The sequence below is a fragment of the Rhamphochromis longiceps genome, linkage group LG13, assembly GCF_057381845.1.
Source record: "Rhamphochromis longiceps isolate RC_006_pf linkage group LG13, R_longiceps_female_GT1.1, whole genome shotgun sequence".
In the NCBI taxonomy this organism is placed as follows: Eukaryota; Metazoa; Chordata; class Actinopteri; order Cichliformes; family Cichlidae; genus Rhamphochromis; species Rhamphochromis longiceps.
This window is the reverse complement of record NC_140569.1, coordinates 10,499,452-10,515,000: the sequence shown is the minus strand read 5'-3', so window position 1 is coordinate 10,515,000 and position 15,549 is coordinate 10,499,452. Positions and strand designations below refer to the sequence as shown.

The 15,549-nt window shown below is 40.0% G+C and overlaps 1 protein-coding gene across 9 annotated transcripts in view; it reads left to right on the top strand.

Moving 5' to 3' along the window:
* ccdc88ab (coiled-coil and HOOK domain protein 88ab) overlaps nt 1–15,549 on the top strand; it is a 63,995-nt gene that overhangs the window by 17,112 nt on the left and 31,334 nt on the right. For all 9 annotated transcript variants that reach the window (XR_014914283.1, XR_014914282.1, XM_085427514.1 and 6 more), the window contains exon 4: nt 10,628–10,697. Coding sequence is in view for 7 of the 9 variants with exons in the window: in XM_085427514.1 (XP_085283640.1) it covers nt 10,628–10,697 (70 nt within the window). In the remaining 2 variants the exon portion in view is untranslated. The remainder of the gene's footprint in view (nt 1–10,627; nt 10,698–15,549) is intronic.

Sequence of the window (15,549 nt, the reverse complement as noted above, 5' to 3'; positions counted from 1 at the left end):
AGAATTTAGAACAATTTGTCTATAGAGGTTGTCAGAGTTAGGAAAATGAGAAAAGACGTGAATAGACTGGAGGAAGGGGGCAGTCATTGTCTTATGGCTCAGCACACTGGAGTAAAAATAAAATGGCAATGATCGCAAGCTGATGGCACAGGTTGCCTGGTAGGAAGCAAGTGATCTGCAGATAGTTGTGGTCCTCAACTGCAGTCACGCTCGGATAGATTAGCAACTGTTTGCAAAACATTGTCGTCTTATTTATGAATGCAGACAGTGTGAATCACCAACGAGCACAACTCTTTTGCATAGTGTTTCTTTTCACAGAAAAGTGGTTGCTAGTTGGTTGGATTCTGGTTATTTTGCTATATCAAAACACTGTTTATAAACACAGATTGCAGATGTTGCAGACCTGGTTCCTGTCTTCAAAACAATCGTTTCAAAAGCAAATTGACTGTACATGACACATGGCCCCAAACTGTCAAATTGAAGCTGGCAGTTGTTTTGGGTTTGCAAAACCCGGTATTATTACTTTTCTGAGAAAAGGTGCAGAGGCCAACGTAAATCCCAGGGGCCAGAATCGGCCTGGCAAAGACTTAATCCTACCTGCTGAACAGCTTTTTGAAATATAAGGGAAGGCATACATTTTTGGACTTTTAACTTTGAAATAAAATTATACTCCACAGTAGATGGGTAACAAAAAAACAGCAAATAACAGAAAAGTTCCTGCCATTCACTGAATACAGTAGAAATTTCAGTTTTATAAATATGGGACAGTCTGAGCAGTGAGCTACACGAAATTGTGCCAGAAACTGTTATTTTAACTTGAGGATACTCAAAAATAAATAAAAGTTTGAATTTCTGGTTTCACTTTCATGTTGATGGTTTTCTGAGTAATGTCAAACATCAAAGAATGTCAAAGAAATATTGTAGTGAATGTCATCCATGTGTCACCTTTTGCCACTGGCTTTCTGGTTGGCTGCTTACTGTAAACAAACCTATATTGTGAGATGCATGAGTCAGTAAACAAACTCACTTTTTTTTTTCTTCAGATTTTATGAAGGTTGGTATTAAGTGTTGTTCCATTTTAAACCCAGAACCTCTCACCGTTCACACCAAATAATCACAGCCTTCAGTGGGAACTGAACATTAGCTTGCCTCTGCTCCTCTGCGTGCACATTGATCTGCAAGTGTTTGTGGATGTGCCTAGTAAGATAAAGCATAACAGGAATTTGTGGCAGTTAAATGCAGAGACAGTTCCTGTATGCCAAAAGGGAGATATTTATAGATGTTGTTTTTAAGGGGAAGCTAAGAGCTAGGTTCTTCTTTTTCTATTACTGAACTAAGGCATGTCTGCTATGTCTCTGTTATGGACTTACTGAAGATAAGAGTGACATTTTATTGGAAGCGTCAGTGAACAGTTGCACTTTTCTCAAACATAAATGCAGAAAAAGCCCACTGTGTCTTTGAAATCTCCAAAAATTCAATTTTCAGCAACACATTTACACAACCACTCAGATTTACTGCTCCAAAACGGTTTAGCACATTACAGAATTGACAACAGAAACAACCAAGCTAATTTGAATTATGCATCAAAGAGAGCAATAATTACTACAAAGACGTCTGTAGCATCAGACAAAGTTTTCCAGTCAGTGTAAAGCACAGCCCTAGGGATGACTGGATAGTGGGTGGTGGGGCAGGGCTTCCCCAGCCCTCCTGCCAACACCTTTGAGACAAGCAGCAGGATCAACCCGTTCACTCGTTCTGCCTCGGGGCTCTCTTGTTAAAAGCACTCTAGCTGATGGATACCAGCAATGAACAAAGGAACTGGGCACTAATGGTGCATTTGCCTACTCCTCTTCATGTAAATGATGATCTGTCCATCTGGCTATCAGTGGACCCTCACTGCTGCTCTTTTCATGGTAGTTTTTATTGCCAAGAGTGACTCTTGATTTTTATTTCTTTCCTAAAATTCAGTTGTTTTTGCTTGTAACCACTTTCTGCAAGGCTCCACTGACAATAGTAGTAAAGTAATTTTAATAAAGTGTTCATTTAAAAAATAATTCTCAAACCTTTTTTGTGGATTTTTACTCAGTTTGATAAGCTGTCAGTTCAGGTAAGCTGTTCACTTGTTAGTTTCTCTGAGACCATCAAAGTTTATTTTTGTTCTCCTCTTAAAATATTACTTTGACCAATAAGCTCACAGAATTATGTTGGCTTGCCCCTTGTTCTCTTGTGCAAACCCCTTAAGTGTACCTACAGCTCTTTTAGGCCTCTTACAGACATGAGATATGAAACATTGCTGACTTTATTCAAACGTGGCCAGAGCAGTGAAGAGTGAGCCATGGTACATGAGGTGTAATTCATGCAGCTATTTTATTATTATTAAAACTTGTGTGTTGAAAGTAACTTGTCTTCCTTTCTTTCTTTCTGTATCTACTTCCTCCCTTGCTAACTCATTCATCTCTCACACACGGTGACAGCAGCAGAGATAAACTATGAATAAACTGGCCTTATAAATGACTGCAAAATGCATTAGTCTGGATTTTTATCATACCTTGATGGATGGATGTGACTTCCTGTTTGTCTTGGGAATTTTAGCTCCAGCTTTATCTCATGCGGTCTTCCCTGGTCGACAGCCGTGAGACTGTTACTGTTTAAATTTTTACCACCAGGTCAACTTATCAAGAAAAGCTGTGTTATTCTTTAACATTGCTAATGACACACAGTTACATTTACCTGACTGCAGATGATTTAAGCTAGAAAGCTTGATGGTTTCCAGAGTCCCATCAATAGTTTGACTTGCTACAGAGAAACTTCACCTTCTCCCCAAAAGCGACTGTAGGGTAAGGCCTGATTTAGACGCAACCTATGTAAGGTTCCTATATAGGTCCCTCCATTTCATTTGACCCGTCATGTCTAATCCTGTAGTTGGCGCATTCTCCATCTAGGAATTTGCTGACATTTTCGAGTTCTTATGTGAATGCTATTAATATTATTCCTTATATTGAGGCTATTATTGCTATTCTCTCACTGATAAATTCAAAAACTAGAAGCCAGAAATACACTGGAAGAATCGACGGTAATGAACGCACTGATGTAACTACCTGACATGTCATTGCACTTCTGGGGAGGTCTACATTAGGTTACACCAAAGGTTACAGCATAGGGTTTTCAGAGGACTTTGCAGTTACTATGTAGCTATGTAACAGTGTGATATGTATACATACCCAGGACCACTGCTGTAATAAGTTTTCCATCAGTTTAAGCTGTAATAAGGTGATCATTTAGACTTAAAGAGGAAACCTTAATATGTCACTGGATGAATTCAAATGAGTGTAAAAATGGCTTTACCACATTGAACAACAGGAAAAGCTTTTCCTGCATTGATTTGGTCAGTGGGGATGTCGTGTGATCTGGCGTTTAAAGTGCTTGGTGTGTGTGCGATAGATATGAGAGAAAGCGGAAGCATGGTCCTTCCCATTGTTGTTGGCTGTAACCTTTTCAAGTTCATAATCTCTGCAGTTTTTCTCTGCAGAGGTGTGTGTGTGTGTACGCCTGCTCCTGAACATTTACTGTACCACGTGCTTCAGACTCTTGAGCATGGGGAGAATAAATCAATCTCCTCATTTCTATGGTAACACTCCACTCAGCAGAATGGGTGTGATTCAAGCTTTCAGGGCTCAGGCAGCATGTGTACAAGCACACACATACTGCACAATTAGTCCCCTGTTAAAGCTCTGCCGGTAGCGGAACTTGTGCTTGGGTGGAGAGATGGAAGGTGTGAGTGTTGAGAGGGCTACCTTAACAAAGAGCAGTCCTGTGTGACCAAAGCACAGCCAGCTTATGACCTCTCTATGGACAACACTGAACACACAGCAAACTTGCACACATACTGTAATGTGTATTAATTTTCGCATGGTTTTCGCAGCTCGAGGTGCAAATCTCATCTGCAAGAAGATTATCTCCATTCTCAGCACGTCCATTCACTGACCTTGAGCCTTAGACAATAGAGATGTCTGCAGATCTCAAAATGATCATCTGCCTTGCAATTTTCTTAATGTATTCTATTGTACATGCTTTGGGTTTATCTTACGTTTCAATTGAGGATGTTTTTGCTTCGCCTATCAGAGGAAATGGCTCAATAATACAAAGGGAAAGAGGAAGTGCAATATGTTTTTAAGTATTTCCACTTTTTGTTCACACATACTACATGATGACAGCTGTGTGTGCAGAGAGAACATGTTGAGGGAATATATTCCAAGGTTTGGGTGGATGTATGGGGGTGGGTGTGTGGATAAGCTTCCACTTAACCTGTACCTCATTTTAGCAACCTGTCTAAATGTCTCTGTAGGATGCAAGAGCAGCCAGTGTTGAGGAGCTGTGGATCCTCATGGAATCAATAATACAGCAATATAGTGTCAGGATAGGGGGATGGTGGGGTAAAGAAAGATGAGAAAAGAGGAGGAGGAGGAGCCCAGCACTGCGTGCCTGGAGTGAAAAGTGATGGAATCAAAGCTGTAGCTCTCTTTCTTTCATTTCTCCATCTTTGCCATTTTCCCCATTCTCTCCTCATTTCCCCCCTTGCTCATCACACATGCCTCTCAATGTCTGAATAACGTCTCTTTTTTTTTTCTTTTTTTAAATTTAGTTTAATGATTGGCTATTCCACATCCCCCATGTGTGAAATGGAAATGATTAGACATTTGTAGTATTGGAGGCTGTCATATTGACTTGGCTAAGGACATTTCTGCTGTCACAGTTCGGATAAAGCACTGAAGGCTTTCCACTTGAAATCTGTATGACAGTAAGTGTGTGTGCACATGCATCCCTTGGTGTTTGTAGCACATTGCCATGACATGCTCAGTGTGATGGCTGGTCTCTCTCCTGCAATGTCCATCATGTTTTATGTATGTGAGCTAAGCCTTTGCCAGCTAATCCAAGATGCATATTAGGCTACTGTAGTTTAGTTTTTATTATTCGCCTCTAATTAATCCTCAAAGCATGCTATTACTCACGCTCTTGAAGGGAAAAAAGTCAATTTAAATAGCACCATACTTGAAAGTGCTGGACCTGATCTTACCTATAACACCTATACCTTGTCAGAAACCTATAGTCGACATACCCTACACCTCCCTCCCACAGTCTGGGTAAAATATATGAAGCTGTGACTGCGCCATGATGTTATACTGTGAACATTTCCCACACATTTAGTCTGCGTGAATGCTGTCAAGCTCCAGTCTTATATTTTTTTTCTTCTAAGTTATAAAGTCAGCTGCAGAGATGTAGTGCACGCTGTCTTGAGTTTTTTTTGACAAAGCTCCAAGCTAACACCCAGACATATCACAAGATCAAAGACTACGAAGTGTTCTTCAGTGTCAGTGGGGGAAGAACAGAAGGAAAAACTGTCCACGGTGTAGTTCATTCTTTTATAAAGTCTTTAACAAAGCAGAAGAGGAAGTTGGGTGATGAATCAGTGAATGAATCAGCTGTAGTGCCAAATCACAACATGGGTCATGAAGAAGAGTATCAGACTATGACAAAGGTCATGCACCCAGACAAATCCATCAGTATTAGCTGGTTTTATGCCATAGAAGCTGCAAATTAATGACATAATTAATATAGCATAATTAATATAGCTATATGATAACCCAACGGGCGGGGCTGAGATAGATTTTGGTCGCCCGACCGGAGATATCGCTAGCTCCGGGACGTCGGGCTAGCGATTTTTGCGAGCCCTGAGACTGTTTTATAATATCTATTTCTCCATAGTTATTTATGTTTACAAATGATCAGTGGAAACATTCTAATAAATTTAAGTAACAAAATGATTATATAAATCCAGGTGAAAGTTTGCCTTTGCAAATGAAAAGCTATACTTGAAGTGTGAACATAAAGCACTAAACTCAGTTGTCATTACATGGTTGTCATGAAATGAGAGTGTGAGAAAACAGAGCTTGCAAGGCGAACACATGCTAGCATGGAAGGGGACAGGTGTGACCATGAATGGATGAGGAGCAGCGGTCAGCAGTGGGACAGGTGGTTGTAGGAAAAGAAGTGTGTTTGTGTCAATCTAGTAAATGACTTCTTTGTTTATTTATTTAGTACTCTCAAATGCTCAGTTGACCTTATAAAAATCATGTTCTGCTGGTGTTTTACCATCAAAAAGGCACAAATGTTTAAAACTTGTCTGGTTTCCACAGCAGCAAAGGCAAAAATATTTTTCCCCAGGCTGAACTTGTGGTACTATATTAAACAGCAATGGAGTGAGTCTGAAGTGTAGCTCTCTGTGTGCGCTTATTCACTCTGAATACCAAAGAGATAATAAAGCAGAGTGCTGAAAATTTCCCCAAATTTTAGACGGTGACTCCAGGCTCTTTAGTTTCCTTTAGCATATTTTGGCTTCTATTTTTGCCCTTTAAAATCAGATGAATTTCACCCAAAGCGGCTGTCATGAGTTCTACATGGTGAATTGGCTGTCAGGCACACCAAATGCCTCTCTGTGAGATGCCAACTGTGGGCGTCTGAGATACGCTGATTATTCTGTCTGACGCTTGTTGAGTCAATCTGTCTCAGCCTTCAGACGTTATGGCCGTTTGGTCGCTTCGGCCTGGAACAGCCAGACATTGGTCACTGTTATCGCTCCATTTTGTCATTGTTATCAGTGTTGTATTTGCCATTACCACATTTGTTTATTGCTAAGTATTTACTTGTAAAATGCTATAACATTTATTGCTCTTTACAAAAAGCACTTGAAGTTATAATTTCAGAAATGCAAATTATATGTAAGCTTTTCTGGAAATTGCTTTGGAAATGTATGATGACTCCTTTCGTTCCTCGGTGCATGCTCAGACACCAGTGTAGACAGAGGAAGAGAGACATAGCAGCTAGGGTCACTGCTGTTATCACCACTGGGATGAAACCATGGCAACCACGCTTCGGACCTAATAACCATTACTGCCTGTTACTGCGACCCCCCTCCCTACTCTCACCTTTACCCCATTTTAGTGAAGCGTCTCTGTGCATCATTTCTGTTATCAAATTATTAAAGGAAATTTGGTGAGTCTAACGTTCTTCAACTAAAATATTACAGTCTAAAAAAAGACAACAACAAACTAAGACCATGTGAACCATGTTGTAGTGCTATTTGATGACAGCCAAAAATCAAAATCACAATTATTTTGGTCATATATTCGACTTAAGGAACATCATCCATTAATTCAGTTGAAGTATTAATGATTTTTCTGCAGGTTTGTGTCCTCTAATTAAAGGCTTCCTTTCTTGGCTCAAGATAAACGTCACAGTGGAGGGGGAAAAAGTTTTTGTTCATGTTCGTCGTTAAGGTTGTAACAATTTTCCAAAGCTACCGTTTAACATTTTACTTCAGTTTTTCTTTAGAGGGGATGGGAGGGCAAAATAACAATTTTGGCAATAAACGTGTTTACTCTGATATATTTCCAGTCCACTCATTATCTGACCAATCCTTAAACACAGGTATCCACATGGGTACGACACTACATGAAGACAAAACTGATATATTATTGTCATTTGTATCTTAATTATGAATTATTGCACCCTTAGCAAACAATGGAAAATCATAATTAAATATAATTATTTGCACAGCCCTAGCTTTTTGTTATAGCTCGTTATTTGTCAGTCTTTCAGACTATGCGGCTATCTGTTTAAAACCAGATGTGAGAAATGCACTGAACATCTGTCACCCCATCCTCTGTATACCTTCCTGTGTGAACCGGCAGTTCTCTCTCTCTTCATCAATCCAAACAGCTGACAAAGGTTGTCAGAGCTGCTGCTTCTGCTGCAGGACTCTGATAAGGATAATAGTGCTGAAATTGTGTTTGCAACTTACATTTCCTTAAATTCCTTAAATTTCCTTTGACATGAAAAATATACTGGCCCATACATGTTTCTCAAACTGCAGCCATGTGTACAAACAGTTATATGGAGATGGGAAAAGCTGCACTGAGATTTTGAAGCAAATCTAGAAATTTCTTGTGTGTACATAAATATATGCATATTTTCATATATCTCAGTAAAGAGAGCCTATTAATGAAAACGTGAAATTGGCCAAAAGTTGTAGTTTTTTAGTTCCTATTATATCCTATTGTGTAGTTCCCTAAGTTATACAGGGATACAGTTTTGAATTCATCAGCTGAATGTAGCTGGTTGATTATTTTGGAAATGTTTCAAAGCAGCAACAGATGTGGTTCAATTTTTAGCCAGCCACCACCAAGTGATGTCAGTTTTTTTTTTTTTTCTTTTTTTTTCTCCTTCTACGGTGAGGTCACAGAGTATGTATAGAGCAGTTAATTACTGCACACGCAGAACTTCTGCAAAACCCTTTACTAATATAAGCCTCGTTGTCATGACTGCAGCAGTGCACTGCACAGAATAGTCGACTGTCAGGTCAGATGAGTTCAAGTTGTTCTCTGCCATCAGGTAAGTATGAAATATTCAAGTTAGCTGACCTTTATGTATATTCTATTTAAAGAACCCATCTCTTCCTTTGCAATCAGACATGTGGTTTAGGGTTGGTTTATACTGCTCTAAAAGTTTAGACCATGAACACTGTGGCAGTTAGCTGTGTACAGTTTCTACCAGATGGTTAGCTGGAACTTTCTGAATTTTACAGATGTTGCTTTATGGCAGTTTGCTGTTTTTCTTTTCTTTCCTTTCTTTCCCTTTTTTAAGCAGGCCATATTTTACCTTTTGCCTATCTTGTCCACTTTCATTTATTGTGTTTTTTCCTTTTTGTGCATGTGTAATATCTGCAGAAGTTACAAAGCCCATGTCAAAAGGAATTGTCTACTTCAGAAAATACTAGTTGTTATTAGGTGTCTGAAACACCTTGTTGGGGTCCAGCTTTTTGTTTTGTTTGTCTGTATCGCCGGGTAATACATTTGCCTAATGACCTCCGGCAGAGAACAAGCACCCTACAGACCAACATTTTTATTCTTTTACAGTAGCTCAGGCTGCACCTTCAAGTCTTGGTTAAATGCCAGACATTGATGACTCCTTACTACTACAAGCCCAGGCTATACTATTATTTTTACCTCTTCATGCTTCGTCCAAACTGATATACTTGATCACAAAAAATAGGGCTGGTAGATGCTGTTTATATGATGAAAATAGGTAATTTTAGTCTGCTGCTTGGTGGTTGATTGGCACCATGATGGCGTCATCACATCATATGTCATTTGTGGATATAAATGATGTTGTCATGAATTTAAAATAATAGGGTGCTTTCATCAGGCGTTTTAGGTGCAGAAATACTAAAGTTCTCACGTGCCAGATTTGTTGCTCAGCCACTGGTCCAGGAGGAGCTGGTAGAAAAAGACAGATTTCATGTATTATAGTAAGATTTCCACACCACTACCAGGAAAATACTCTGTGCTGTTTTGTTACATGGCTAATGTGGGTATAATTATATGCCCAGAGGCCAAAGTTATGTCAACATTTTAACAGCAAGGGGCAGAAACTGGGGAAACTTTAAGACCAATTTTAAACCAGTAAACAAGGACTGGGAGGGAGTTGGTTTGTTTCCATGTTGCCTTTTTTTGCTGCAGTGCGGGTCTTTGAGAAAATGGTAAGGGCATCCAAACAGTGTCTTCTGTTGCAGGTTCTCGTTGTTTGCCTGATTCTGGTTCTGGCTCCACTGGCTGATGGCTACTCGTGTTCTCATGAGGTTTACGGTTAGCCAACAGTAGTCTTTTGTCTTATTGTTTGTTCCAACCATGCAAGGCAAACAGAACTTTTCTGAAAGGTGGTCTGAAAGACACTGTGTCTAGAATAGAGTTGCATACAGAGAGAGAGCAGCAATGTAAAGTTTGGGTGAAAAATGATCTATTTATGGTTGTGGACCTCTAAAAGGAAATTTATATAGCCTTTTAAATGGCATTAGACATCTTATTATTATGATGATTTGAAGTCATTTGTTTCTAGCTGTTTTTGTACCATTGCCGCACCTTTAATTTGACTAAAATGAAAGCATCAACACCAACATTGTCAGTATGTGCAGATGTACACATTGGTGCATTTGTCTACCTGAGTGTAATTTGTTGGTTTGGTTTCATTTTGGTTATGATGATTGAAATGTGAATGTAGAGGGCCCTGCGGCATAAACCACACCAGCTATTTAACCCACATGCACACCACTGCCACTTGCATCATCTCACATATGCAGTCACTACCAATGCACGAAATCTCATGGTTAGCCAGATACTATTGATTTATCTGGCCTCACCCAGTGTGTAACTCTTAAAAATTTAAGAATTGTCTTTCTTTGGAAGGATCTCACCTTCCTACTTCCACACTGTCAAATCTCTGAGCATCATACTTGTAATATTTCAATTATTGCTATGTAGCCATGTATTGATAAACAATCAATGCTAAAAAAAAAAGATAATCTTGGATGGTAGTATCCTCTGATAGACGTATGTAGCGCTACTAAAGCTATTTAGAGTCCAATAATCAAGAACTCTGGCAAATTAAAGTAACATTTGGGCTTGGTTTAGATTTAGTTGCTTCGATTTCTTTTCCATAATTCTTTTTTTTAAAAATAAATATTTGACATTGCGCTCCCTTGCTGAACATTTTTTTTTCTTTCTTTGTGTGACAGGAGTGTCTCCAACAGCTGGTGATGATGCCTTTACCAAATGTGCTGATACTGGGCCGGAACCCCCTCTCTGGTAAGTGCCAGCGTACTAAACAGTACGTCTTCATTATACAGACTGACGGTCTGACCCGTCCTGTGCCGGTTTTAACTTGACTCTAGCTGAGTGGCACTGGTAGTAAGTGCATTGCAGGCAGTTCACTAAGAGGACATTCAACATTGCAGAGCTCCCCAAACTTCATCAGAATGCAAATTTAATCCTGTTAAAATTATCCAGTGCTTTGATGTTTCATGTGTGCTTTCTCTTTGGTGCCTTTATTTTCTTTTTCTGCACAATAACGAGCTGTTAAATGTCATTCATAACCCACGCTGAATCGAAACTTAACAGCAGAAAATGAAAAATGTTGATCATATTTTTGCAGCGATGTGAAGTGGACCAATTATAGGTTTCACAATCTTTCTGCAGCTCTATTCTCAGAAAGCGTTGTGAAAACTTGTACACACATTTTCCACCACAAGCAAGTCGCCCACGGCCACATCTGTAGAGTTCTATTACCCAAAGTGTTAAATTCATTTAACCCCTTGGCATCAAGGCTTTGACCTGGTGCTCCCAGCTATGCAACTTAATACGTCTTAGTCGCCTTAAAAGCAACAATCGTGCAGAGTCAAGTGTTCGAACACCATGATAATATTTTATGTAGCTTGACTTGTCCAGCCCTAAGTGCCAACTTGATACTCCAGCATGAACTTAAGTAAGCCACTGAGGAGAAGATAACTAACAGCAGGTCATCATTTAAGATTATGCCGTAGTGGTTGCAGAAATACATCTGTATTAAAATATATAATTTGGAGGGGGTTCAGCCAGTGTAGATCAGTAGACACACAAAAGATCATTGGATTGGTTGCTCTACTTTGGGAAAACAGTATCCACACAAAAGGTTCAGAGCTTTTGTGTAGATGTCTGCAACTTTAATCATGAGCTCTTCAGTGTATTGTTTCCAGGCTCAGGTCACAGATGTTGCTGAAAGATCTGTACCTTTTTAAATACCCATCCTCCCCCAGCTGCCTTATCATACGTTCATCACAGCAGTTTGTTATTTTTGGGTTTTCAGCACTCTTTAGTGGTCACAATTACCCTTTTTAATTCTCATATGCCCCTACTAGCATGAAAGGTAAATAAATGAACAATAAGAGGCTGCAAGTAGTGAATACTTTTGTGTATGGATCACTGGCACCAGATTTCATAATTGCTTTTATTTGGTGTTTATTAATCCTTGTCAGCCCCTGTCTGTTTGTTTGAATACATCACTGCCATTTTCACAGCACCTTGGCAGTCTTTCACAGCCTCACGCAGCAGCCTTTAGAAGTCCTGAAGGAAATATTAAGAGGATACCGAGGTCGACCCATTGCACGAGTGGAGTGAAGCTCCATGTAAGTGGGCCAGACCAAGCAGGAAGACTTCACTCATCTAGTGCTTTTTACCTTGTAGCTCATCAGATAATCACTCAGCAAGGCAGCAGCCAGTCAGACCAGTGCTAGCTGTGGAGCTTGGCTGCTGGCTCAGTGACTGCCAGCTGAAAGTCATTGGCCATGTGGCTTTTATTATGCTCCCATTAGGGGGGGCAGGGGACAGCTCTCCATGTGTGTGAGTGCATGCATGTGTGTTTGGTGGATGGGGGAGGGGTGTCTTCACAACAGTGAACAGTGGGAATGCACTGTAGTACCCCCCTCAAGGCTCTGGTTTAACCCTAGTTCCCCTTGCATAAACATGCAGGGTTATATGCACAGACAAACACTCCCTTGTGCATGCAAGTAGTGTCTGGTCAGTATGGTTATGTGCACATGTCAGAAAAACAGAGTAGCTCCTTTGTTTAGTCTGTTTTAAAGTCTGTGAATTATCATCACTAATATCTTAGCTAATCTATAGCTGCTTTCCTTGGGCAAATTGAGTGGCCTTTTATAGTTATAATCCTCTTTTCATCACTCCTACTAATGGAAAATGCTATTCACTGACACCAGCCAAAAACAAAGCTGATTGAGTCATCATCAGACAAAATTTAAAGGTAAATTAGTGGAGTGTTTTTGGAGCATTTCTAAAACCTACAGTATGCTCCCTTATATTGAAGAACGCCATAATCTGAAGCCCTCTTTAACTCTATGCTGAAAACTCATACGTAAACTACGAGGGGCATAAAAGTGTAGGCATAAAAATAGTTTCCGGTGACATCAGTTCAGAAGTGGATTTCCTCGAAGTCTAAATCAGTATCGATCACAGTGCTTTGGCTGTCCTCACTGTATAGGAGCACTCAGACTATTTGTGTTCCTGAGGCTGAAATATTTTCGTTTTGTGGAGATGCACGTTTACCTCTGTTTGTGTGTCACCCACTGTGTATTTGTGTGAATTTACTGTCTTTGCATAAGATTTGAAATAGGACTTTGCTTCACCATGTGCAAAAATACCTTATATAGTGTAAATATTTATTTTATGAATTAATATATTTAAGCAAGAAAATCCGATATGAAAATCTCTGAAACTGAGGAAAAAAGTTCTGCCTATTTTTTACTATGTTGTGGTCAGTTGTGCGTCTATAATAAGCAGAGTAGATGGAGAGGAAACCAGTGTTGGGTTAGCTCTGAGAGCTGGGGGATTGGTGGCTATTAATATAAATGGGTAGCCTGCCTGAATAAAATCTATGTGCAGGAAATGCTGGGTAAAGCACAATTGCTCTAAAATGATCTCTAAGTAAGGTTTAGTCAACTCTGCCCTGTCCTCTGCTCCAGTGAGATGGGTTGAATAGACTCTGGCACCTTGTCAAAGCAATATCATATTGCATGTACCAGTATTATTACTGACATGCATGCCATTGGGTCCTGACAGAGCTTGCATGGAAGTACACAATTCTGTTTTTCCTCATAATTGACTCACATCCTCCCACACACTGCTGTGGCATTGCAGGAAGAAGGGTTGGTAACTGTCCTTCTGACCTTTTGTTTCCTGCCTAAAGGATAAAAGAGGGAGGAGGGAAAGGTGGTGAAAAAGGAAGCCTAGATGAGTGTGCTCAGTCTCAGAAGGTGCAGATCCTCTATAACAATGTTAGAGGATGGTAGGAAGGAAGGATGGGTGGATGTGTGTTGCAAAGAATAAATGGGTGGATGAAGTGATTGGATAAGAGAGGAGGAGAGTGATGGAGGACAAAAAGCCAGCAGAGATTGAAGGCGACCTCTTTGCTGCTGGAGGGAGATTTCTTTCTTTATTTTCAACCTTGCCTTTTCGCCTTCCTCCTGCTCTCTGTCTCTTTTGGTTTCTGTGTTTCTATATTCTTCCCTTGTGTTTGTGTTGCTTGTGCGCTGTGGTGTTTTCCTCCTTTTGTGTCTCTTCCTTTCATCTTTCCCTCTTTACCGCTTCTCGCTCTTGTTCTCTCTGTCTCTCGGTTGCTCTCTCTGATGGTATAAATTATTTATCCTATGAGGCCCCTTATCTTTCCTTGGTTGCTTCAGTCGATTTGCTGAGCTAAATCCCTTCCCTGACTAGAATAGGTTCCTGTGGCTCTAATAGACTATTGTTAAGCCCAGTGGCTCTGAGAATTAGTTTTATCTGTCACCCTCCTAGGCCCAAATTCACTTTTTTGTGTGCTTCATAATGAGTGACTGACTAAGCACACTTCAGTATTCATTCTTAAAACAGCACTGGTTATTTTCTAGAGACAGTTATTAAGAGTTAAGAGTATTTACTATTAATTAATGATAATATATACTTAAAATGCAGTGACATAAATGTTCAGTTGATTTTTTTTTTTCTAAAATGTTTCATGACATCATGCCATGTCTGGGTCACATGCACAGTGGATTTGTGGAAAAACACCTGACCTTGTTATGACTGATTTCTATACCAGAAGGTTAGAAAGTTTCCCTCTGAGTTGTCAACAACCTGCCACTCATTTCCTTGGTTGCGCTTCAGCACAAATTCTATTACAAGAGAATTTCCATATTATGATTGAAGCATCTCTATAATAAGTGCCTAAAGAAGAAAAAAGGCTGCTGCAAAGCTCCAGGTCTACTAGCTGGAATGCTCAAAAAAGAGAGGGGGGAAAAAGAGACCTGCTTCACTATATATTTAACATAACTGAAAGTTATTTTCTCACATATGAATGCTGCAAATGTTGGCACAGTTGGGTCCTGACATTGTCAAGCAGTTGGCACACAAGATAGATTTTCGGTGTTGGCAAAATTCCACTTGCTTTAGGGAAGGATGCCGAGAGAGAGCATCCTAGAGGCAGGATGCAGTGAACACACCGGATTATTACCTGTGATATTTCACAACGTGCAAGCCGGCAGAGAGGCGGGGGCTGTCACACAGACGGGGGCTGTGAGATTAAGTTTAATATCTGATCTGACTCATTTGCATTCTGACATGTCTGGTAATTTCTCAAAAGCTTCAGGGCTACTCTGTAATAATATTGACTTTTGTGCCTCTGATTCAAGACTGATGAATGAAGCATAATTGATTTGTATAGAGAAACCTGTAAAATAGCTGAATAGACACTTGCAATGGGAGTCTCTGTTTTGCCATCCTGGAGCGACAACAGTGTCTGTTGCTTTAAAAAGCTCTTTCACATAGAAAGCAGCATGTGCTGTGCTGACTGCTAGGCCAAGCAAACGCTGACCACTGTTCTCTGTTCTCTGTCTGTACCATGTCATTTTTTGCGGCCACTTATGGTTTTATGTGTATGGTATGCGCTCGCTTCCTGCCAGTCTGCATTTCTACGGGTTGTGTGAATGTATGGATTTCAGAGGTGCCGTTTGTATCCACACTGTATGTGAAATGCCCTTAAGTTGTTGCTTTCCACAGCTTTTTTTAACCACCTCAACCCACTCCAAACATGTACTTTTCAGTCCTTCATGAAAAGTACTTTCATCACTCATTCATC